This window comes from Scomber scombrus, chromosome 11, assembly GCF_963691925.1.
Source record: "Scomber scombrus chromosome 11, fScoSco1.1, whole genome shotgun sequence".
NCBI lineage: Eukaryota > Metazoa > Chordata > Actinopteri > Scombriformes > Scombridae > Scomber > Scomber scombrus.
In genome coordinates this window covers 3,141,977-3,169,134 of record NC_084980.1, presented here as the reverse complement: position 1 = coordinate 3,169,134, position 27,158 = coordinate 3,141,977, and the positions used below count along the sequence as shown (strand labels likewise).

The 27,158-nt window shown below is 39.1% G+C and overlaps 2 protein-coding genes across 2 annotated transcripts in view; both read right to left on the bottom strand.

The window, feature by feature from the left end:
- Nucleotides 1-27,158, bottom strand: part of LOC133991251 (uncharacterized) — a 267,931-nt gene that overhangs the window by 135,357 nt on the left and 105,416 nt on the right. The gene's annotated exons all lie outside the window — the stretch shown is intronic.
- The window catches only part of LOC133991248 (cadherin-6-like), an 88,069-nt gene that overhangs the window by 27,410 nt on the left and 33,501 nt on the right, over nucleotides 1-27,158 (bottom strand). Inside the window, exons 2-5 of the mRNA XM_062429749.1 lie at nucleotides 25,793-26,125; nucleotides 11,993-12,287; nucleotides 11,762-11,881; nucleotides 8,563-8,736 (exon numbers count right to left, since the gene is read on the bottom strand). Coding sequence (XP_062285733.1) covers nucleotides 8,563-8,736; nucleotides 11,762-11,881; nucleotides 11,993-12,287; nucleotides 25,793-26,011 — 808 coding nt within the window. The 5' untranslated portion in view covers nucleotides 26,012-26,125. The remainder of the gene's footprint in view (nucleotides 1-8,562; nucleotides 8,737-11,761; nucleotides 11,882-11,992; nucleotides 12,288-25,792; nucleotides 26,126-27,158) is intronic.

Genomic DNA, 27,158 nt, shown 5'->3' with positions numbered 1-27,158 from the left:
TGCCTTATGAATTGATGTCAGTTGCCAAACAACATTATCAGCTGTGATAGAAGGAAGGTTTAGGACTGAGTGTTTTTTTTTAGCAAACATATAGGAAATGTGTGTAGAATGGAGCATTGATAGTCTTTGACCTCATTTAAGAAGTCACTTTGCACTTAAGGTGGTGCACAAGTTTGAAAGAACAGGCCACAACATCACATCTGTATACCATACCATGCCATACTAGACCATACTATACTATACTAGACCATACCATACCATACTAGACCATACTATACTATACTAGACCATACCATACCATACTAGACCATACTATACTATACTAGACCATACCATACCATACTAGACCATACTATACTATACTAGACCATACCATACCATACCATACTAGACCATACTATACTATACTAGACTATACCATACCATACTAGACCATACTATACTATACTAGACCATACCATACCATACTAGACCATACTATACTATACTAGACCATACCATACCATACTAGACCATACTATACTATACTAGACCATACTATACTATACTAGACCATACCATACCATACTAGACCATACTATACTATACTAGACCATACCATACCATACTAGACCATACTATACTATACTAGACCATACCATACTAGACCATACTATACTATACTAGACCATACCATACTAGACCATACAATACTATACTAGACCATACCATACCATACTAGACCATACTATACTATACTAGACCATACCATACCATACTAGACCATACTATACTATACCATACCATACCATACTAGACCATACTATACTATACTAGACCATACTATACTATACTAGACCATACCATACCATACTAGACCATACTATACTATACTAGACTATACCATACCATACTAGACCATACCATACCATACTAGACCATACTATACTATACTAGACCATACCATACTAGACCATACTATACTATACTAGACCATACCATACCATACTAGACCATACTATACTATACTAGACCATACCATACTATACCATACTAGACCGTACCATAGAATATAAGACTACACCATGCTATACTAGACCACACCATAATATAGTAGACCATACTATACCATACTAGACCATACCTTACCATACAAGACCATAGTATTATAGACTATACCATACCATCCTATACTACACTATACCATACCATACTTAGACCATGCCATACAAGACCATGCTATACCATACTAGACCACACCATACTATATTAGACCGTACAATACCATACTAGACCATGCCATACTATAATAGACCATACTAGACGATACCATACCATACCATACAAATGGAATAGAATAGTATGTGCTGCTCTCCATGATCTAATATATATTTTTACCAGAATGATATAAAAAGCAGAAGCCTAGTGATGCTTTGATTCGAAGACCACAGACTCAGCCAACAGCTTCAACGGTTATTGTCTCTGGAGGTTACAGCCTGTTCCTCTTTGATTTATTCATCATGGACACATTTGAATGACATTTGGCGTTGGGCGCATTTAGACCCCTGCAAACATATAAAACCATATAATCCCAGAATTTTAAACAAATATATTACTTTACTATTTCAATACATTTGATAGTCTATTTATGAACCTATCTCTTAGCAAAATAGCAAAACAAACAAGTGGGAGGCTGGTGAAACCCTGAAGAGCCCAGAGGTGAAAAAGAAGAGAAGCAGATTTCATCTCCACTCAGTTTTCTTTCTGGCTGGGTGGAGATTGTGTTGCCTCTTGGCTCTGACACTGACAGCACTGATTGGAGTCCTGGTGTGAAGTAAAAATGAATTGACATGCGTGGACCAAGGTGTGTATGACTGTGTGTGTTCTGCTACCTTTATGAGGACAAGGTTCCGTCCTACAGACTGAGGACAGGGAACATACAGTGCCATGTGATCAACAGATTGTCCCCATATTGGTAGTAATACAAGCGTGTGTGTGTGTGTGTGTGTGTGTGTGTGAAGTGTGAGGACTTAAACGGAATGATAATGCCACATGCAATCTGTTCCAGGGTGAGCTTGTTTTGCACCCAGCGCTGGACACGGAAATGCAGGGTTAATGGGTGCTGATGCTGGGTGGACACTGTGATACAGTGAGCGTGATTGAACGAGGCAGAGAGGGAGAGAGAGGGAGAGGGGGGAAAAAAACAATTAGAAAGATGAAGAGATGGATAGAGAAAGGCAGACAGGGAGAGAAAGAGAGGAAAGGGAGGAAGTTGTGCCATCATGTCAATTCTTGCGGATTAGGCGACTGATGACTGATGTGACTGATGTGATCGAGGCCAACAGAGGAGCAATTTACTCACTTCTTTCACACTGCTGCTGGCACCACAACACAACACACACACACACACACACACACACACACACATACACACATGCTGCCACGTTCCAATACAGCCTCTTGATGAAATGCTGCTACATCTGCAGCAGCTGTTGCTACGTTCAAACTTACCCATCTACTAAACAGACATGAGTTGTGATGGATCTGTTGTCTAGACACTAAGACAATGAAACAACAATGAAAACGTGTGTGAATAAAAACACAACCACTTACAATTCTGTCACTTATATCTAGTGGTATCTATCCACGCAGCTAGTTTGGAGTTTTAGATACTTGTGTGTGAGATTTCTGCCTTCACCCCAATAAAAAAGGAGGAATTTCATTTGTGGTGCTCACAGCAGGGCCAGATTGACCCGTAAGGGGGGCAAAATTGAAAAAATAGTCTCCTATTTACCTCCTGGGTCTTCCCACACTCTCTTTGCATTGTCTATGTATCATGTTGCCTTTAAGTCCAAAAAGTAACCACAACTTTAAGCTCTGGTGTTATGGACTTTCTGGACTCCAGAATTTCCGCAATATCAGAGCCGCCCCAGGTCTACTGTGCAACAGTCAGTTTGGAGAAATCTGATTAAAAATACATTTATTAATGAATGTTCACCACATAAATATCAAATTTATATTCTTTTAACTATATTAACTACAAGCAGAATCTGTTTCATCTTTTAAATCACTTCTTAAGACTCACTTTTAAACAAAGGCCTTATAGTTTTTTATTAAATGTATTCCATTTATTTTTTATAGTTGTTTTTAATTCTATTTTATAGAATATTCTATTTAATCTCTATTTAATGGTTCTGTCTATTGTTGGTTTTGCTGTTTTATGATATGATGCTTTATAACCTTCTATGTTTGACTACAAGTGTTATATGAATAAAGTTATTATTATTACATTAAAGTAGTTACAAATTCATGTTGGCACAAAGCATTTCTTCTCTTATATTTTTGTACATGAGCTCTGACATGCATACATATGATAAAAACTGACTAAAAAGTTGACTCCATTTGTTTAATATCTTTATTTATATAACGCCAAATCACAACAAAAGTTATCTCAAGGCACTTTTCACATAGAACAGGTCTAAACTGTACTCTTGAATTTAATATCAATTTAATTTAAACTAGAGTTATGAATTATCATCAAATGAAATAATAATACTAATGTTTTTTTTGAAGATTTGGTTAATTGCAGGTGTCATTTGATTTAGCACAAATTCACCAATAAATGTGCTCATCATCAATTTACAGAGATTCTTTGTGCCCCTCGGGGAGATCGCCTGCTTTGCCCTGAACCAGCCTGCTCTCGACATCTGTGTCCAGAGTTGCTGCTCTTGTTACTCTGGATAATCCATAAAACATACAGTCAGTTTTCATAAAGACTTAAGATGAAAGCAGCTCCGGCGAGGTCTGTGGATTATTCACTGCAACCATGAGAGGACATCAAATATGTAGGTAGGACCAAAAACCTCCCTGCATGGCTCATCTAACAAGCTCACCCTGTATCACTCAACGTGAACACCAGTTTTAATTACTCAACCACCCATAAATGTTTTTATGTATTAAAACTGACCGCGCTCATCTGTTGCAATGGGAATAAGTGCAAAAGATATATTTTTTCTCTCTCTCCTTTCCACTTGAACACAGGTGAGCAGAATTTTACTAAACATCAAACTTTTTATGCTCGCTATCTCGCTATGAAGGGAGAGTCTGCAGATTCTACTCATCAAATTCAGCTCAGTCATGATGAAGAGTGCTGCTCATACATCTTCTGAAGCTCTGGAAGGAGTGCTCCAAAGTTTTAAAAAAAACATTTAATCCCAACACTTGACCCATAATAGGGATTAAAAGTTTCCTCCCCAATTTAAATACAACACAAGCTTCTGGAATGCCCCTTTAAAAAAGCTGCTGTCAGAGGTGGCCATGTTGGCTCCTTGAAGTCTTGAGTTACCAAGCTTGAGTTTTGCTGTTACTTGCATCAGCGGAGGGTAAAAATATGTCACCGTTCAAGTCTTTTCAACTTGTGGAGTTTTAAAGTGACAGAATGTTTCCAGCTCATCGTATGTATGAGGTGATTCGGAACAGCATAGCACTGAACTGATTAATCAATTCATTGTAATTGATTGGTAAAAATGAAAGGCTATTTATTATCACAAATGCTGAATGTTCTCTGGTTGCAGCCTCTAAGATATGAAGATGTGCGGCTTTTCTGTGTTTTCTATCATTGCCATTTAAATATCTTTGGCTGTTAGTTTAGTTTAGTTTATTTCTGTCATTAAACACAAATACCCATGTATGAATAAAGTAAATAATCATATAGATCTGTCACGATAACTACTTCTATTGGATGATATTGTGTCTCAGAAATAATCGTGCTATATATATATTAAAAATATATATTATTGTCATTTGAAGACCAATTTATGCCACTGATATAATGATGATATAATAGCATAATAATGCAAGGGAGGGGCAGGGGGTGGGATTGGAGAGTAAATAAGTAAAAAACAAACAAACATCAGTTTCTGACTGAAAATGTGTAGGCTGAAGCTTTTGTTTATAACATACACATATTTCCTTATATATGCATGGTTACATATCCCCAAAAGCACCAACATTCTTATACATAATGTAATCCATTACAAAATTCACGTATACAATAATATTTATGCCTCAGTTTTATAATTGTTCATCAATATTATTTGGATTGCTGGTCAGCTGTTTTAAAGGTGCAGTGTGTAGGATTTACTGACATCTAGTGGTGTGGCTAAACACTTAAATACCCTGCCTTCAAGAATGTAGGAGAATGTATGGTTGCTATGAAACTGGCGGAAAATGAGAAGGCCAGGGTTGGGATTGTCCGCTGTGGGTTGCTGTAGAAACATGGCAGTGCAACATGGGGGCTTCCATGGAAGGGGACCCACTCCCTATGTAGATATAAAGGGCTTATTCTAAGGTAACGAAAAACAGGATTCTTAGCTCCAGGCGATTATACACTAATTAATTAAAACTAATTATTTTCCATATCTGCCAAGTCCATTCGGCTAGACGCTAACCCTGCACCTTTATAATTCTGCCTACTGCACCTTTAAAATTCTACCTACTGCACCTTTAAGATGTGATTGATAACACGGTTGATTGACAAGACATAAACACATTAAAATCTATAATTCCAGCTGTTGAAAATGATTGAATGATACATTGGGAAAAATGTACAGCAGCTACTAAATGGACCCTGTGGCAAGAGTATTTAGTCAACTACTGTTTTTCAAGGACAAAAAATACAAAAACATTCCAATCTCATTTTAAAAGATGTTACCTTAGGCTGTAGAGAAATGATTATGTGGAATTTTTCATTATTTTCTGATCCCTAATAAGACTAAATTACAGAAAACAGAATGATTGTTAAACAGTGATTGGGAGCCAGATTAGTATTATAAATAGAACATACTGCTGTTGAATCCACAACTTGTCTCTCTCTCTCTCTCTCTCTCTGACTGATTCACTACAGCGGAGGGTCTTCAGAGAGTTTGTGCTTCTCGGTACAAAGCCCACATGTTTACAGTGAGACTGTTCCTGTGATTACGGATTAATTAAGTTTAATTAATTAAGAAGGCTTTCGGGAAGAATTAACGTTACTTGGAATAATTCCCCCGGAAGGACACACGCAGCTGCTGAAATCATTTTCCAGACATTTCATTTCTCCTGCAGACATTAATGGACTTTGAATGAACAGCGCTCCTGCTGTGATGGACAGAGTGAGTTGGAAAGTGTGTCAGAAACTTCTTAAAAAAATTATGAACTTTTTTTTAAAAGCGGAAATGTTTATGAAAGAGTGTTTTTTTTTTAGGTTTCTGAGTGACATACATCATTTGAAATCAGTTTAACAAGGAACTGCAGAACAAGAATTAAACTAACCCCTTCCGATCTACATTAAGTTAGTTGATTGGGAACTTTTTTCACATGGCACTATTTAGCTAATACTTTTTTATGTGGGTTTATTTTTTATTTTCATGAATCAATGTCCCTATAGTTAGAAAAATAAAACAAAAAAGTTTCCCCCAAAGTTCTGGTTTAATAAGGTTGTGGTTTAATCAGTTCTCAGAATGTATTAGATCAGGTTCTGTCTCTTTCCCATTATGCCACACTGCTTTTGATTGTGGTTGAAGAGCATGAAATGGTGATTAATGCTGGCATCGATGACATTGTGAATGACACTATTTCAAATGCCAAGTGAGTTCATTTTTTATCTCATTCGCTATTAATGCTAATTCAGTCAGGAACACTCTCGTCATAGATTAAACCATTTATTGCAACAAATGGTAATACGGTTTTACTTGGCGTTGAAGGCTCCACTCTAAAATGCTCCCTGGATTAGCCAGTAGCATGCTGAGCTAAAAACAGGGAACGCAATGCAAGACCCCCTTGGAATGGGCCGAAAGAAAGACATGAATTGCAGATTGACCCTAGAGCCATGATGGGACCCTGAACCAGAAAGGTGGAGGCTGGGGTGGTGGAGGCAAGCTTTGCCAGCAGTAGTGTGAGCAATGGTGAAGCTAGATCAGTGTAGATGGGAGTATATCTAAAAGGGACTTCCCTGTCATGCATGAACTAACGCTATGCTTCATTACTTGTTAGATGGAACTAGTGTTATTATGAATTACTTAAGTTAATTTTTCAGAGATGACAGCATTTAAAAACAAACATTTAACATGTAGGAATCTGAGTTAAATGTTTCTAGGAGCTTATTTTCTAACATCATAGTGATCTGATGAGAACTCTGTGTACTGCAGCACACACACACACATGCACGCACGCACGCACGCACGCACGCACGCACGCACGCACGCACGCACGCACGCATACACACACACACAGTAAAGAAAGGGACAACTCAGAGCTTGTCGAGTCGAAAATCAGTCCATCTGATTCAGAAAACAATAATAATATAAATAATATAATAAGATGTTGATACTGTATATTTGAAGCAGTTTAATATGTCTGCTCTGTCCACTAATAAAGAGAACATTACATCATGTCAGTTTTGCTGTCTGAGACACTTCTTCCTTTTAATTCCTTACTTCTTCTCTGTGTATGTTTTAAGGGAGTATGTGATAGCAGCAAAACAGCTGATTTCCTTTCAACGTTCAAAAAGAAGACTGTGCAGCCCCTTCGAGAGAATTCATCTGGAAGAATGTGATTGTTTTCTTCTGTACTCCAGCTCAGAAGACTAACTGCTATACATAGACTGTGTGAAGCACAACCTGCACATCAACTCCACATTATTTTTTACCAGCCTATAATGCTGTTTTTTGTAAAGATGTGACCAGAAAATGGCTTAAGAAAGACAGAAATGTATGGATTGACCTAGTTTATAATATAGAGAGAATTACATTAAAAGTAAAAGCTCAAACTGATGTCTTTGATAAAAAATTGGCTTACCCATGTGTGAATTTCTTTGATGTACAGAATTAATATGGGTTTCATTTTTAAGGTGTGTGTGTTGTGCCTGGATGGTGCTTTTCACTCCTATATATACCACTTAATTCTATGTGTTTAAAAAAAGAAAAGAAAAAGAAACCCTAATAATAAAAACTCTGCAGCTGTCAGAATGTGAAGAGTTGCAGATCAATAAAATCAGCAAAGGGGCCATTATCTTAGCACTGTTTGCTCCAGCTACACTGTTTGCTTTTTTTTCTCATTAAATGGCAACACATCAAATGTTTTGTGAGGTGACCTGTTAACGTGTTAAAGGTGTTTTTTTTTGTGTCGAACCCACTATAATGTTCATTTTTTAATATAAAACATATAACCTAGCCTGTGCTGCCAATTGAATGCAACATTGTATTGATTGCAGAGAGGGAATTTGATTTGTGGATATCAGCTCAGTGACATTTCAGTTAATTCTGTCACTTGTGTTTTCACATACTGTCTGTTCACACCGCAGCTGAGTAAGTGTTGTTCAATTCAAAGTGAGAACTAGATGTTAAAGGTTAACCGAAACAATCTCAGAGAAGAGACTCGAGCATTTGATTCTGCTGAATGAAATTGTTCTATGGAAAAAACAGAAGAGTGATCTTTTTTTTCTGCTTCTGAACTCCATAATTAATGTGTCTGTGTGTGTGTGTGTGTGACTCAGCGTTACATCATTTGAATGCAATCTGTCCTCTTTCGGTGCTGTTGTCTTACTCTGAGTGAAGCGGGGAGGGTTGTCGTTGACGTCGGTGAGGCTGATGTTAACCACCGTTGTCCCGGTGAGACCTCCTCTCTGTCCCGCCATGTCTTTGGCTTCGATCACCACCTGGTAGTGCTCCCTCTGCTCGCGGTCCATGTCACCTTGACCCAAGGCTGTCCTGATCACACCTGAAACAAAAATGACATCACATCAGGCTAAATGTCGTAGAAGAATCAGACAGCTTGCTGTTTCTAATTAAAATGTATTTCTTGAAGTGATACTAAGACACGAAACAGCTGACATTCTCTACTAAAACAGATGTGTTTCACTCTTGTTTCTTTAATGTGAAGATTGACAGAAGAATCTGCCATCTGTTAAACTGATCATTTCTTTTTTTTTTCCAACGAACACACAAGTTGTTACACAGCCTCTGCAGATAAATTGAGAATAGTTTTTCAAGGGTATATTAAAACATCTGGATGCTAAAAACATATGAAGTCTTTGAGAACTAGGTGTGGATTTACATATCATTTGGTCAGTATGCTCAAGGTGCTGACACTATCAAAAATGACACACAACACAAATTGAATTGTGCTGTGTCTCAAATCACATACTTCTGTTAGAACATTTTTTTGACAGGGTATTATGGTGCGTTCCAATTGTACTCGAAAGTTGGAATTCTTGAGTTCCCAGTCAGAAATTTCAACTGGAATGCCCCCTGAACTCGGATTTCTCGATTTTTTGGAAATTCCAAATTCTACGATGGCTGCGCTGTGCATCAACATTGTTACAGCTGTAGTAACATCCTGTTTATTAGCAGTTTTGTCTTATTTGTGTCTCATTAAATCAGTCGTACACTCAGCACTGTCCAACTTCTATCTGTGGACATGTTTCTACGCTGTTTGTATGAGCAATGTGTTTTTATCATGTGTATATTTGATTTTCAACTGGTATTGCTATCAGTGGCTAACCTAGCTAGAACTGATTTTCTGACTTCTAAATTGGAACGACACAAACTCTGGTGTGACGTCATTCGCAGCTCTGACTTCCAACTTCCGAGGTAAATGGAACGCAGCATATTATTATTATTGTTACAACGTCCTCTGCTGCCATTTCCTGTTTGAAAAGTGGTCCTTCCCCTTCTGCTATGTAGCCAAGATGGCGACCGTTGAGGGTGAGAAGTGTCCATAGTTCCACACTCAACTCTTTGACCGTTTTGAGTGCACCATCCGGGTACTCATAGTACACTGCATTTTTCCATACTTCTCAGCCTGAACACACTTATTCACTCAAAATATGAAGTGTAAGTACAGAAGAAGAGATTTGAGACACAGCATCGGTCTTAAAGGAATACCTCAAGACTGACATGTTTAACCTAGCTCAGCATAAAGACTGGAAACAGTAGGTTTCTCTATACATAGTTGAGAAATACTGTATCTACCAACAAGCTTACTAATAAAGGTGAGGTGATTGTAGAAGAGATGGCTGCTTTCTCCTGCTTCTAGTTCTTATGCTGATGCTTGGCTCTGTTTAAGGACAGATGATGTTTGTATTGCTGCACAGATTGTAAAGCCCCCTGAGGCACATTTGTGATTTGTGATATTGGGCAATACAAATAAAATTGACTTGAATCTTGCTTTTAGAAAAAAAGTACATTTCTCAAATGACAGAAGGGTTCCTTTAGTTCTTCAGTCGTCTTAAGTTGGCTTCGGTATTTTTTGTTTGTCTTCACGTTCCACTTTCTGCATCGGGAAACAGGCTCTATCATGGTTAGATTAATAGACAGGCAGCAGTAATCTGACCATGGGCCTGACTCATCTATTTGTTAGAAACAAACAGACGAGCGGAGAGAAAAGCGAGATTACTGTGCTGATTATCTAAATGGATGGCTGACTTTTTATTTTTATTTACAGAGATAGTGCATAAGATGAGGAAAAGGCTTGAGATGAGCTGTGTTTATATGTTATGACAGCAGATAACAAACCCCCCTCTTCTATACTCTTTTCTTTCTTTTTCTTTTTTTTAGTCTAGTGTGTTTTTACTTTTCATTACTAGTTCTTTGGAGCTTTTTTAAGTAGTAGGGGAAAAAAAGATGCATTGGCTTAAAAAGATGGAGCTGTAACAATAAAGACTTCTGAGACACTGTAGATTCTCTATGTTTACCAAAATCAACCTCTGGTGTTGGTATGATCACTACTAAATATTTCCTCCACTGAAGATCTGATAGATTAAATCTGATCAAATAAATATGGGGAGGTGAGATCTGAGAAAACACTCCAATGTTCTGTGACCGTATACAGTACATACTCAGTATTTGAGTGTTAATAGTTTGCCATTTATTGCACTTTTGCAGCTCAGTTCAGCCTGAATTCACTCTGACATTGCTATTTTTTCTGCTTTGTCATGCTAGCACTGCAGCAATAACTGCTGTGGTCATTTACTGTTAAAAGAACATTGTGACATGTTGGGAAATATACAGTAATATGTTAGTTTGCTGTTTTACACAGAGTCACGTGAATATATATCCGTACCTGTTATTCTCTGTGCATCGAGCATAGAGGTCTGTGGCTTGTTTAGCAGACACTGATTCAGGTTCACACTATTCAAATTTATGGTTTGCAGAAATGGGTGTGGCAAAGTGGCTCTACGGCACCCCCTAGGCTCCAGATTGAAGTAGACAAACAAAATTCAGTATGTATTTGTATCATGTAAAGACGCACAAAAAAGTCTCCAACCGGAAGTTGACCCTTTTGATTTGAATTTTCGATTTTGCGGCCATTTTCACCTTTTTCCACGCCTTGTACTTTAACAAACTCCTCCTAGAGATTTAATCAGACCCACCTCAAATTCACTCAGTGTCATAATTGTGTTTACTTGTGTCATATGTTGCATCTTGTACAATATCCATAGTTTCTATGGCTTTAACTTCCATGGTAGCTCATGCTCTGTGAGAACATTGCTTATTAACTCAAATGTTTTAGGGGAGGAATGGAGGGAAAGATTCATTCTGTAGATACTAAACTTAAACTTTGCTTAACAATATTTATTTTATTGCTCATGGTTTGTCATAATGTATAAATCATGTTTTAAAAGTGTGTTTTCTAAAACATTTAAAAAAGGTATTTCTGCATCATTATATGGTTGTAGATAGCTGGTTCTGTGTATGACTGACTCTCAGGTTTGGGATTTAAAGAATGATTCTGTCAAACATACCTGTATTAGGGTCCACAGAGAAGTATGGGTGTCCCTGGCTGATGCTGTATACCAGTTTGGCACTACTCCCATACATGCTGTCATCAGCATCTGAAGCTGTTACCTGGACGACTGATGTACCTGAGAAACACACATTTACATGACGATCACTGACAAAGAAAACACTGTTCGACAATAAGAAAATGAAAGATAAAAGTAAAAACAATGAATTCTAGTAGAAGTTATCCTTACCGATATCAGACCTCTCGGGTACGGTGGCGGTGTAAACCTCTTTGCTGAACTGAGGCTCGTTATCGTTGATGTCGTGCAGTTTGACGGTGAACTCGGTCTCCGGCTCCAACTTCTGGCCCGTCCGTTTGTTGACCACTGTGGCCTTGAGGATATAAAAAGCCTTTTCCTCGCGATCCAGACGGCGGGTGGCGTGCAGGTCGCCGTTATTCTCGTCGATGACAAAGATGGTGCCGGCGCCCTCGCCTGAGAGAACGTACTTGACGACACCGTTGCCATGGTCCACGTCTGACTGGAGCTGCAGATGGACACACACACAGTGAAGGTTATAGCAGGCTTCAGTATTTCAGAGTCAACATACCAGACTTCAGACTCTAAACCTTGCAAATTCTCTTAAACCTTTTTAAAAATCTTTCAGTAAATATAAATTCCTTTTAAAGGTATTCACAAAGCCCAATGTCAATGGGTCAATGGGTTATACCCCCAGCCATTAAAATGATTGCTGTGAGGCCAATTTTCAATGTCCCCTCTATTAACAGAACAAACAGGCATTTAAATTCTCTCATTAATCACCAGACAAAAAGATTATTCACTCTCATTTGTTTCCAATGTTGCAGCAATACCAAATATTCATTGTGAATGCTGCACAGATATAGTATAATGCTGTTTGTTTATTTAAAATTAACTGTGTTCATTTGGGTTTTTTTTCATGTCTGTGGGTAATTTTCTGTTTCCAACCATTCTTGGTTGTTGGCTATGCTTGTTCAAACACCTAAAATGACCTTTGTTCTGTTTATCTGACAGTAACCTCTGGTGACCATGTGCATTATGACTCTAACAGCTTGAAAATAGCATGACATTGTTATAGACCTGCAGAACATCTAAGGGAAGAGCTTAGGGTGGAGGGTTCGGTCAGAAAAGCAGGTTTCCTGGTTTATTTGAACCATTACCGTGACCTTTTTGTAACCTTAGAGTATCTGATGATATTCTATATGTTTCTAATTGTCAAAAAAATCCCACGTGAAGACACAAACCAAAAATAAATGCATCTACCAACTAAGTATTTATCCAAAGCCTGATATATAGTATTCCTCAGTGCCTCAGAGCTCTGTTGTTGTCCAAAAACTACAACACATCAATGAGTCACATTGTTACACTGGCTGACACGTTTCATTCATTACCATGGACACACATACTTTAATTTATTTTGTCTAAATCCCACACACGCAATCCTGTTGCCAGAAATACAAATGTGGATTCATCCGCCACTGAAAATAGTCCCCGCTAAATACACTATTTCCTCCTGTTTGAGTAATGTTGGCGTAGTAGAGTGACCAGACGTTTTAGGAGAATACTGAACCTTTTTGTTTTTTAGAGGTTAGAGATAAGAGTCATAGACAGGGTAGATGAATCATAAAGTACTGAGAGATGAACAAATTCTTGGATAGTTTTTTTTCCATTGGATATGTTGACATTAATAGGATTGTGTCTAAACTGGTGGCAGATGAGGAAACATCTGGACTCTTGTACATGTATACTAACCAAACAGACATTTCTACTTGTTCAATTTGTCAAGCATCAAACATGCTTTCCTTCCATCTATGTATAGACAGCGCTTGGCTTGCTGTTACATCGATGGAGAAGGGAAGACGATGGACAGGCCAGTGGATGATGGTGACAGGTTTATATAAGACAAAAGCAAAGAAGAGCAAAGAGAGAAACGAAAAGAAAGAGCAAGAGTCAGATACAGATTGAGAAACAAAACAAGAATCTTCTGAAGGCGAAAAAAAAACCTCCACCACAGCGGCTGAAAATGAAGAGAGCGCATCAGAAAGCAGCCAGAGTGTTGTGTTGTGCCTGAAGGAGTAAACATCTATCGGATCTGCTGTGAGATCTGCTGTTTATACTCCGATACCTGCAGCAACTACCCTCTCTCTCTCTCTCTCTCTCTCTCTCTCTCTCTCTCTCTCTCTCCCTCTCGCCTCTTGTCTTTGTCTGTATCTCTCGACCTCAAGTGGCTCGCTGCTCACCTTTCATCCCTTCATCCCTGCTTCAATCCTTCAGGCCAGGTGTTGAGGTGAAGCCTTTGATTATACGTGTGTGTATGTGTGTGTGTGTGACAGTGAGACCTATTATAGCTGCTACCCTCTCTTTTCCCACTACCTGTGAAAGGTGTGAGCTGCTGGTTCTTGACAGATTTAGATAAGGGTCTAATAATATTACTTTCTAAAACAACTGATCCAAACCTGATTCATAGTGTTGTCTACCTGTTACATGGTTAAATTCCATACCAACCTGTTTTAGTTAGTCATTTTCATAAATCATGGACTGAACCAACTGGGTTTTGCTGATTTCGAGATGAAGTGGTGTATGAAGTACAGTATGCTATGAAACTGTTAGCTCCACTAATTATAGATTATTGATTTCTGGCATAGTGGACACCCTTACACACTCTACCAGCCTGCAGTCCTATTGTAGCTCAGAGTACTGGTAAACCCCAACAGTGTCTATAATACACTGCAGCTAACCCTTACTCAAACAGCCAGATTCAGGCTTTCTGCTACCCTGCTGTATGCTCCAGTTGTTTGGTATGTAACCTTTTAAAAGACAGAATGGAAAACCTTGGAAAAATATGATCACACACACACACACACACATTTTAACTAATACCTCAAATAAGAAAACCAAAAGAAACTTCAACAAAAATGACATTCCAGTCTGCTAACACACATTGAATACCTCTACATTGCTATCCGCATTGACAGGTCATTATCTACCATTAAGGACACTGAAGTTGTGTCTTTTGTATTTTAAATGTGTCAAACTTCATGTTGGGAAAAAAAATGATTCAGTAAAAATACCAGAATTCAGTTGCATACCAGAATTGTAGTCCTTTGGACAAGGCTTTGAAACTAAATCAAAAATTTTCAGATTCAGACTCATGACCTTAGCATATCTATTAACTTGAGGCTACATTCAATGTTTAATTCTTCTATCAGAAATTGTGAGATCTGTCAGTAGATGTGCACTAGTCAAGTAAGGGCCATCAAGGACACTTTTTTAGGTTTGATTTTGTACTGTGACATAGATTTATTAAAAACAAAGGCTAACTTCCTACCTGCCTCTAGGATTAGGGTCTGATGATTTCTGTACTAAAAACAGAGATGAATATTAACAACATGGGTATGCTTGTTACATATAGAGTGCTCACTTAACACTTACAATCACAATAAGGGTTTCTGCAACAGAATGGACAGAAGTGGACTGTTTAATGTGATTGGAATGAATGCTTGTTACAATATAAAAAAAACCTCAATCAGCTGATTGTGCTAATTAATTGAAGATCAGGTAGTATCAGCTGCTACATATATATGTGAGGAGCTGGAAGCCAGAAGCACTCTTTCGGTTTTGTAGCCGCACAGTTTTTTTGACCACTGAAATCGTTGTGTTGTTTAAGCTTGTCAACCGAGGTACGAACCAGAAGGCCAATTCGCTGATTGAAAGTTGCACTTTTATTCGATTTAACAACTCAGAGAGGCTCATCTGTTCTTCCAAACCCCCAGTGACAGACAGCCTGCAGCATCTTTCTTAATCTCCACAGTGCTGCAGATGTACAGACACTTGGCAAATACTGTAGCATCAATGCATACTGCAGTAATTGTATGCGGAATATATTATAAACCCATCTCAGGGTCACCATCCAACATACAGTGACGATACACAATGGGAGCAGCAGATGCATATTTCACTCATTCAGTGACTTAACATATTATAGAATGTGCAGTTTGTTTGCTCTGCCTCACAGCACGAGCTGCTATCATAACCAACGACTCAATGACCGGGTCAGCCTCTGTTCTCTGGCCTTTAGCACTCACTTTCCTGCCCATACCAATGAGTCTTGACGGGGGAAACAAGAGTGCTGACTCACAGCCTCTTCTTCTTCAAAAAAAAATAAAAATGTAAATCTGCAGAGCTGTCCTGTTGGAGTTTTGCTGGGTTGTCAATGAGAGGATTTTCCTTTTAACTTAATATCTCTATCCCCACAGAAGTCCTGCTCATCTGAAGCCAAAAAAATAGAGCCAAGTCAAAGGTCTGCTTTAGGTATTGATATTATTACAATGCAGAAAGCTTCTGAAATGTAGCTAAATTCAGCTCTGCTCAGCTTGTTCCACAGTCTTAATATGTGATCTGACCAAATGCCCCGAAGGTTTTGCCCTTCTTCACCTCTTTGAGGATTGATTTCAGCTGTTTTTTTGCCTGGATGCCTGCTCTCCCCGATCTTCTGCTTTGGCGGACATTGATTCCAGTTGGCTTCTGCTTATGTGCCCAACAGATGGGTGACAAATGAAAAGAAAACCAAACATAAAGTGTAAAGTGTTGGACCAACTGGAGTTGCCAGAACAGCTTAAATGCTCCTTGGCAAGGATTGTACATAACACAGCTCCTCTGAAACACTGCCCACATCTGAGCTTTCAGTGATTCAGACAGGTTTGCTGCTGTGCTCAATGTCAACTCTTTTGTTGGTTGGAAAAAAACAGCATTTCTAATAGAACTGAAATATAATCTTCTTTTGGCCAGAATCATATAAATACCAAAAGAAAAAAAAACTGCTACAAATGCTGATGAGACAGATGCAGCTTGCCCTTTGCTGTAGGTCAACTTACAGAAATAAAAAGTCAATTTTAAAAACATTAACTTCGCCAAGCAATCATTACCGAAGCTTCCGTTTCGAGTGGAAATGATACCCTCGTGATGGCTATGTCACTCGCTAGAGAGCGGTTTGGCCACAGAAATTGGCAAACACATTGCCAGACTGAAGTGAAAGCATAATGGCAATTCAGTGATTATCAGGCTTGTGTTGAGTTCTGATGACTCACACCATTTTCATACTCATCAAACCATTCAGTGTTCTGTTTGTCAGCATCTGTCTTCAGTGTGTTTCTGTACTCTTTCAGTCAGGCTTTACACTTTAAAGACAATATAAAAAAAAATTCTCCCTTCCAAAAGAAAAGTAGAATTGATTGTTAATGTCAGCTAATATTATCTAACGTTAGTTAGATGTTTCTGTATTATGGATATTACAGAGTCACAGACCACTGGTGTCACCTGTCTGTATCTTATTTGTAAGCATCATTGTGTGTATCCATACATTAGAACATGACACACTTCTTTCTCAATTGTGTTTGAAGGTCCTCTTTACCTCTACTACCCAGTGGTGTGCTAGCACTGCTAGCTCTGTCAAAAATGTATTTTTTCAGTTTTTTCCATAATTAAAAGGTCATTCTGAAATGTATCTGGAGTTGATTACTTGTTCAGTATGCAACTTTATCCAGAAAACGAATGGTTATATTTTGTGGAGCTCAAATCTCCTATGTCCTATAAACGCATCACAGCTCCTTTCCTCTGCTGGGGCCAGCAGTATCTGCATTGTTAGCCTCTGATCGAGCCGGACGCTGCTATTGGATGTGTAACGTTGAGTGACCGTATCATCAGCCAATCAAATGTTGATGTGTTATTGACAGAACGCCCTAAGGCAAGCAGAGTTTCTAGTGCTGGTCTGGGCATCGTCATTCAAATGAGCTCTGCTGATTGGCCCATGGGCAGCTTTGTGATCTTGGTGTAGTGGAGGAGAAATGAGACCCACTTTCTTTTGTACTGTCCACATTGTAATGATTTAAGAGTTTATGTTCCAACATATGGTTCAACTGAATCCTGACATATTTTAGCGTTTTGGTGAGCCAAAAACGGAAAGTCTACTTGATTTTGATGTATTCAAACTTGCAAGTTTTGTGACAAAAGCCTGGAAAGAAGGCAAGATGGACTGTTCAATTAATATTTTGTCTGATTTTATTTTATTTCATTTTTCCGCTTTTCGTATCTTTATTGATTATTTATGCTGATCATTTTGATCTGATTATGAAGGAAGCTTCCGTTACCTTATTTCATTCTTTAATCTTGTTGGTCTTTGTCATTGTTATTTAAACAGGTGTTACACTGTACTTTACCCCTGGCATGTATGAATTTGTGGTGTCTTGTAAGCCCATGTGGCCTGGGCATATTCAAATGCATAACATGATAATAAAAATCTCAATCAATCAATCAAACTACCTATACTCACATTAAAAGGGCCACTCCACAGATTTAATATTGCACCTCAAATTGGTCCATAAAGTTTGGAGACTTGCAAGAGAAATTGAAGCAGGACATCTAGATCTTTACTGACTACACTATTACTACATTTACCATTATGCAACTCAATTGTGTCTTTTTGTGAGACCCTACATCTTTCTAAATATGTAATCTCCAAACACAAAAACAACAAACTTTAACAGAGTTGTATTGAGTATGACAAAAAAAAGCTGCAGATGCTAAAAAAAAAAAGAAGAAAATCTCCTCAAGAGAGAAAACTTCTATGCAAATTCTCTATTATAACTGTGAAACAAAAAATGAAACCATGCCAGAAACTGAATTAAAATGATTCCACCAGCGGGAAAAAAATGATTTTAATAAAAATATCTGTTGATGGATGATTCTAAGAACAACTAAACCACTCTAAACACTTTTTTTTGTGCAAAACTCTGATGAGACTGAGGGGATAATTAGACTCTTCCACACTCACAACACTTTTCAAAGACAGCAAAAAGCTATTTTTTTCCTCAGGGTCTTCCTGGCTCACTGCTGATAACCCCCCACTTAACCGTACACACACACACACACACACACACACACACACACAAGGCGACACTGCAAATCAGCAGTGTGGAGGGATGGGTCACACTTCATCTGCCTGGTTCTGGTGTATGCACAGGAAGAGCTGTGTCGACGAGGCCGCACGGCAGCAGCATATGTTTTTAGTTGGGATGTTTTGCTCCGCCTGCGTCGCCGACTCAAATATGTAAATCTTCCTCTGGGTCTGAAAGCAGTAGTGTTACAATATTTCACCTTGTCCATTATTCCCGTCTCTTCCGCCCCCTGTTGCAGCTTTTCTCACTCCACCTCTGAGAGGGATTATTTTGGAAATTTCTGCAGTTATTTTTTTTTTTTCCTGAGCCAGTGAGCCAAAGGAATTGTTGAACAGACTGTGGAACAGATGTAGTGATAATGCAGCACAAACGCAGGGTGAGTGTTACATGAAGACTGGAGGAGAATTCTCAAAGTACATCAAGTGTCTCGATGTGGAACTTCATAACAACTGACGACTAATGAGCCAATTCCATTCTCTGACCATATGATGTGGTTGAAAGTTCAGTAAAAAGCTTAAAAATAGACCATGGGGTTTGAGATAGTTTGTATGAGCACTACACAGTACATATACTCTGATTATGTATCAGTCAATGGACACAATACAAACACTGTAGACCGTATAAACAACAATATACATCTTTTACATTTGTACTTATCATCAATCCATCCATCCATCCATGTTATTGTATAATGTCTGTCCAGTGTCTTATACCATCGATGGATACATCCATCCATCCACTCATCCATGTTAATGGGTGTCCAGTGTGTTTGCTATACCATCCATATATCCGTCCATCCATCCGTGTTATTGTATCATTTCTGTCCAATGTGTTGTTATACCATCCATGGATCCATCCATCCATCCATCCATCCATTGGTTTTTTATTGGTTTATTTTTGCACAATTGCACAATTGCAAAATAAAAGTCAGAGGAATATAAAATAAAAATAAGAGGTAGAAACCATCCAACCCTCCATCCATCCATCTGTGTTGTTATATCATTTCTGTCCAGTGTGTTGTTATACCATCCATGGATCCATCTTTTTTTTCATCCATTCATCCATCCATCCGTTTCTGTCTACTGTTATGCTATACCTTCACTTTTCCTCTTAGAGTGGACCTGCTATCTTTCCCCCTTTCTTCTCTACTTCTCTACTTCTCTGTACACTTTCTCCATTGTGCCTCACCCTTTTGTCTTCTTCAAGCTGACTTTATGTCCTCTTGTGTCTTTCCTGTTGTTCATGCTCATCTTTTTCTATTTTTTTTTACCACAAGCAGAATATTTCCTGTGCATTTTCTTACCATTAAAAGATATACCTTTCCTCTGTTTCTTCTCGTCTTTCCTCATTTCCTTGTCTCCTCCCTTCCCCCTCACTCTCTGCCTCCGTTTCTCTCTCTCTCTCTCTCCTTTTGATCCTTGCTGCCTTTTCTCTCCAGCAGTGTTCAGTCTGATTTGATCTGTCAGTCTGCGCGGCTACAACACCTCCGTGCTTTCACCTAACGCGAGCTGACGAAGCCTGCAGACATTTCACCACAGCACATTTCCAGAGCCGAGGATGCTTTTTTAGAGTCTTTAAATGTCCCAGATCACTGTCTTCATGACCATATCTCCACCATACTGCTGTCTCTTAGAGTTTTGTATAATCACCTTCATGCTGACAATGCTGGTGTGGATAAAACATCCTCAACCTTTTCATTACATACCAAAAAAAGACTTTGCCGCTCCTTGCTGCTAACCTTTAATAAAAAAAACTCCTTACTTCACCTCACTTTTACTTTACTGGTGAGATTCAGAGATCCAGGAATACATTTTGACTTAACTGCACAGTAACACATGCTATTTATTAGACATTAATGACAGTCACAGTCCAATGTTGAGCAATTTTAAGTATTTTTGACAATATTTTTGCTGTGGCAGGTAATTCTTCTTAGGAACAGGATGATAGCAGACACACAGAGTATAATTTTACACTCATTACTGGCATTTGAATAAGGGCTGACAACAAATACAAGCTCTTCTTTGTCACAAACATAGAACTAGACACTGTCCATAAACAGACATACATGCCTGTATTTGCACAAACTGAGAGTCAGTAATCCTTCACAATCTGTTTTACTGATGTAGAATATGTACTTGACTTATGGGATGACCTACCTACCTACCTACCTACCTACCTACCTACCTACCTACCTACCTACCTACCTACCTACCTACCTACCTACCTACCTACCTACATACCTACTTAAATACCTACCTACATACCTACCTAAATACCTACCTACCTACCTACCTACCTACCTACTTAAATACCTACCTACCTACCTACCTAAATACCTACCTACCTACCTAAATACCTACCTACCTACCTACCTACCTACCTACCTACCTACCTACCTACATACCTACTTAAATACCTACCTACCTACCTACCTAAATACCTACCTACCTACCTAAATACCTACCTACCTAACTACCTACCTACCTACCTACCTACATACCTACCTATCTACCTACATACCTACCTACCTATATACCTACCTACATACCTACCTAAATACCTACCTACATACCTACCTACCTAACTACCTACCTATATATCTGATATATCGGTCAGCCAATATTATTGGCTGATATTGGCCTATCACATATATATCGTTATCAGCAATTACGCTGTCTGATATGTGCTGATATTTTTCTAAAAGATATATAAAAAGCAGCATTTTGTGAATATATTATCCTTTTTCTAAATTCAAGTTTAATATATACTTAATAAGTTGGGTTCTTTTGTTCTTTTGGCCTCCATTACAAATCTTTGTCACAAGTGTTTCATAACCACATTTGAGGGATCACTACAAAAAAATGTGTGTGTATGTACATATTCTGTATATATATCAGATTATTGGTTGATTATTGATTCCCTAATATCCGTATTGGCATCGGCTAACATACTGTATCAGTCGGGGCCATATACAAATACACACACAACATATGCTGTATATTTATATCTTGCTCCTCACTCATTATGATGACATTGGTTATTGTACTGAACAAGAAGCAAATAAGAACCAGAAGACAAATGTCACATCTGTGTTATTAGTGAAGAATACAGTGTATTTCCCAGCAGTTGGACATGAGTAGGGTCAGAACTCCATCTATCAGAAAGGAGGACAGCCTGTAGTCTGAAAGGCAGAACTCAGGCTAAAAATATGTCTAAAAGCACACAAACAAAACAGGAAGATAGAGAACTTTTTTTAAACCCTTATATTATCATCATGTTAATCATTTAGAACTATCCCACTGCAGACATGTTACCTGTCATAACAGGAAAAACACAGCTGGAAGTGATGACAGTAACCATGGCTCAGTTCAATTCAAATGTACAAGGAAGTCATTCTTTTCCTGATTTTACATCATCACCACCTCTATGAACTATAAACTCCACAGTGACTTTTGCCATGCTTGACTAAGTATTCCAACTTTTATTTCTTTACTCGTTTAAACCACTGGCACTCAGTATAGGATGTCCAGGATTTCACTCTAGCCTCACACACTGGCACCAGTAAGCTTGATGTTTGGTTATTTTTTATTTCTTCTCTTGATCTCTGAATCCAGAGGTATGGGTCAGCGTACGATCAACTCATTTGATGAACTTATTTATTGCCCGTTGTTTTTGTTCTAACATGTAAAGGATGATGTAAAGCGGAGTGCATCCAAAGGTAAAGCTCACTGCTCAGCCCTGTGACTCAATATTAATACATTGGATCAGAAGACTGGGCTCACTGTGGTATCAGGAGTAAAAACAATGTTTGCCTAACTATATTGTTCCCTGTCCCTGCTAATGTGTCACTGTTGTCACTGAGCGGAGCACCCAGAGGATCCCCTGCAGTGAAGGCAGCACCCCAGCAGGGAGGAAAAACCGCCTTGCTTCTCACCGTATTTACCTCAATGATGGCATAACTCCTGTTTGTTTCACAGCTTACTTTGTTTTTCTTTTCTGTCAGACAGCAGGGCTCATACAGAGCAGCACGATACCTCCCGGCATCTGGCTACTGATCAAACAGCACAGCTCCAACTATCATCACTCTACACTGTGTGTGCTAACTTCACTAATAGGCCTAAGAGTGAGAATCTCCTCTAGATATTAAACAGAGCAGCCGGTTAGATAGAAAATCCCGGGCATTACCCTGTTATCGCTGCACAAGGTGAGTGAACATTAAACACATCATTATTATATGTGCGCAGTAATACATCTGCAAACAGTATGTTTCATGTGCAGCTGCCCCGAGAGAGTCTGTCATTATCTAACTATGTTTGTTTCTTCATACATTTACTGTGAGCCACATCGTGTTCATTGTATTCACTTGTGTATGTTGATGGATCCCAGTCATTCATTTGTAACAGTTATTAATTAACATAATGACACTGACTCAGAAACTTCATTCAGCAAAGCAGAACACCCATGTTTATAATCTACACAGACAACCAAAACACTGAGAGAACTAATCCACACCCATCCAGCAACAGCACTGACATAGATCAGTTATAGCTAATGAATGACTATCTTGAAAAGGAAGGAAGGTAGGTAGGTAGGTAGGTATAGATAGGTAGGTAGGTACGAGTAGATAGGTAGGTAGGTAGGTAGGTAGGTAGGTAGGTAGGTAGGTAGGTATAGATAGGTAGGTAGGTACGAGTAGATAGGTAGGTAGGTAGGTAGGTAGGTAGGTAGGTAGGTACGAGTAGATAGGTAGGTAGGTAGGTAGGTATAGATAGGTAGGTAGGTACGAGTAGATAGGTAGGTAGGTAGGTAGGTATAGATAGGTAGGTAGGTACGAGTAGATAGGTAGGTAGGTAGGTAGGTATAGATAGGTAGGTAGGTACGAGTAGATAGGTAGGTAGGTAGGTAGGTAGGTAGGTACGAGTAGATAGGTAGGTAGGTAGGTAGGTAGGTAGGTAGGTATAGATAGGTAGGTAGGTACGAGTAGATAGGTAGGTAGGTAGGTAGGTAGGTAGGTAGGTAGGTACGAGTAGATAGGTAGGTAGGTAGGTAGGTATAGATAGGTAGGTAGGTACGAGTAGATAGGTAGGTAGGTAGGTAGGTAGGTAGGTAGGTACGAGTAGATAGGTAGGTAGGTAGGTAGGTAGGTAGGTAGGTAGATAGGTAGGTAGGTAGGTATAGATAGGTAGGTAGGTACGAGTAGATAGGTAGGTAGGTAGGTAGGTAGGTAGGTAGGTAGGTAGGTAGGTAGGTAGGTAGGTAGAAAGAGAAGCGGTTAGGTAGGTAGGTAGTGAACAGGGCTGGGTATCGGAACTCAATACTTTTAATGTATCAACTGAAATAAATCGATATCAAGTAGTATGGAAACCTCTCCTGTCAAATGACACCCACAATTGATCCTTTTTGCACCCAGCGCTAGAAAATACGACTATTTGTATGGACTTGCTCACAGCGATTTAATGTGACATGTGATTGGCTCATGCACGCTTAGCAGTTCAGCAGCCAAGATGCCATCTAGACGCTCTAAAGTGTGGCTATGTTACACGCCTGTCATGATAGATAAAAGCAGGGTGCACAAAATGTGGAATGGGTATCGAATGAAGTACTCAACTGGTATCAATATAACTTTAAGTGTACTTGGATTGGTAGATCTGGTACTTGGATTTGTACTGATATTGTAATTTATTAAACAATATCATGCCCTAGGTAGGTAGTTGATAGGTTGGTAGGTAGTGGTACTTATGTGCTTTAATAAGTCACTTTATGATTGAAAGATCCAGAGATGAGATTGTTTCGTCAACCACATGTGCAAGGCTGGATTAGTACCCCCAGGGGAGCTCATGTTCATTCCACTTGTTAATCATTTTTCCCACACACTCCTCAATATAAACTAACCACAGCACATTGCAACCCGCTGACCAATCATCACTTGTCCAGCTATCAAACTGACAAATAAAAACAGTCGATCATGAGTCTTATTTTCCTGGAACCAACTTTCATTTTGTTCTGACAGGATAATGCTGCTGTTGGGTGGAAACCTTGTAACTCCATATTTAGATTCGGACACACTAGGTTTCTGAAGCGATGATAACTATCGACATCAAAAGAATGGGTCGAGCCTTGTATGGTAGATCCTGCCATGCACACGTGTAGCTTCAGGTTTTTGTAAATATCCTTACCTTGCTTTAAACTTTGGACCCTGTGTATGATCACTTGGCTTCACGAAGCTTTGATTATTCTGCACTATCAATTGGATTTAGTCACTTTTATCTCTTTTAGTCAATATGAAGAAAATGGCTCCAGGCACAGAGACTTTCTTTCATTTTTGGCCATTTTCCACAGCAGGAATTCACTGAAACGTAATGTAACCCCTTACTCTTGTCACAGTTTCTACACTTGTTTCCGCTTTCCTGCACCCGCTTTGGGAATAAGTACTTGGAACTAAATTTTGGAACTGCTCAAGAACTGATACTAAACCTTCAAGGTACTTTCAGGGGTTGCTGGAAATGTTGATGATAAACACACAACAGTAGCCACTATTTCACTACTGCATCTTTACAACCATAACAACTTTGGACAGATGGAGATCATATCAAAGCCTAAACCCTAATTCCAATTTGAATAGAGATGCTCATTCAGAGGGGGCCTGAGTCAGCAGTTGTGAAACTAAGTGACAATCTACAAAGAGCCTGGACACTGTTTTGGTCCAATGACCTGTTTGTATTGACCCAGTGTCCCAAGGTAGGTAGGTAGGTAGGTAGATAGGTAGGTAGGTAGGTAGGAAGGTAGGTAAGTAGATAGGAAAGTAGTTAGGTTGGTAGGTTGGTAGGTAGATAGGTAGGTAGGTAGGTAGGTAGGTAGGTAGGTAGGTAGGTAGATAGGTAGATAGGTAGGTAGATAGGTAGATAGGTAGGTAGGTAGGTAGGTAGGTAGATAGGTAGGTAGGTAGGTAGGTAGGTAGGTAGGTAGGTAGGTAGGTAGGTAGATAGAGAGGTAGGTAGGTGGGTAAATAGAGCACCCTATCCAGATATTATAATACATCTATGATTTGCACAGCTCTTACCTTGCCAATATACTGGTAGTCGCTGCCTGTGTACTCCTCCTGCAGGAAAAACTGGTTCCACATCCAGCCTCGTCTCACTCTCTTGAGCACCTTTCTTCCTCTGATTGCTGCTTCAGGTCCCTCCTCACCTTCTGTCTCTATCCTCCATCCAGTCAGAGACAATGCGTCCAGGTACAGGGTAAGACAGAGCCATACAAGGCCCAGTAAGATAGTCCTCATTTTTGCAGAGGGTGTCTGATGCACTGGTGACAAATGTTCTATCTTCCCAGCAGGATCTCTTTGATTTGGGAGACGGGTCGATCAGTCATAGTCCCTCAGGTTTGGGGAGAGAAGCTGTGAAAGAAGCAGAGAAACAGGGATGACTACATGGTTCGGTTCAGCATTGCAACACTCAAGTCTGCATGATTTAATATGACTGCATTGTGAGGGCAGTTTAGGAATATTTTTGTAACCTGAACCGCTGGATGTAGGAGTGCAAAAATGTTCATCTTATTGATTTGTAAATCTATGTAAATCAACAGTAGCAGCACAGTGGTCTTTGTGAGATGTCCTTAGTTCATCAAGGCCTGATTTACTAAACATTATGCATCTCCTTTTCTGATGAACTCTTGTGAAGACTGTATGCAGCTCGTTGAGGAGGCACCCAACCTCCTTTGTGATTAGTGAAATGTCCCATTTTCCTTCATGCATATGAATTTAAAGCAGGAATGCAGCAGTCACAGAGGGAGATAAGAGTGTAACCGACACCACTGTCACACATCAAAAAACCTCACTTGACACATTCAATCTCCATAGTATTTCATAGTTTGCATTGTTGGTATATTATAAACGCTAAGCATGCATCTATAATACACCTGTACTTGTGTGTGTCGTGTTAGCATACATTAACACATCCAGAGTATCTCCACACTATTTCTGTGAATCCTTGAGTACAAAACATGGTATAAGTGCATCTATGCATCTTCATCTACAGATGTTCAGGTGTATACTGTATATCTATGAGATGGACTGCTGTGCTATTTTATACAGATGTTCATGTTGCATTGAGGATACATTTTTCTGACTTTGGTGACTGAATAAATCCTGCGACTTTTCCTTTAGTGCCATCAGCAGGTCACTTATACAGTGAATTATCTCAACATCTTCGAGATGGATCGGCACAGAACTCAAGCTCCTAATGATTTTGGTGATGCTCTATCTGATCTATCTATCTGACATGAGCTCTGCCTGCATGAAGAAATGAAGCCTGTTCATTCATCTGAATGGTGGCAGTGCGTTGAAAAGTTGAACCTGGATCAACTTTTGCTCATGTCACCTGGAAATGCGCTATGTTGGACAATCACCTACATTCAAACACACATTCCAG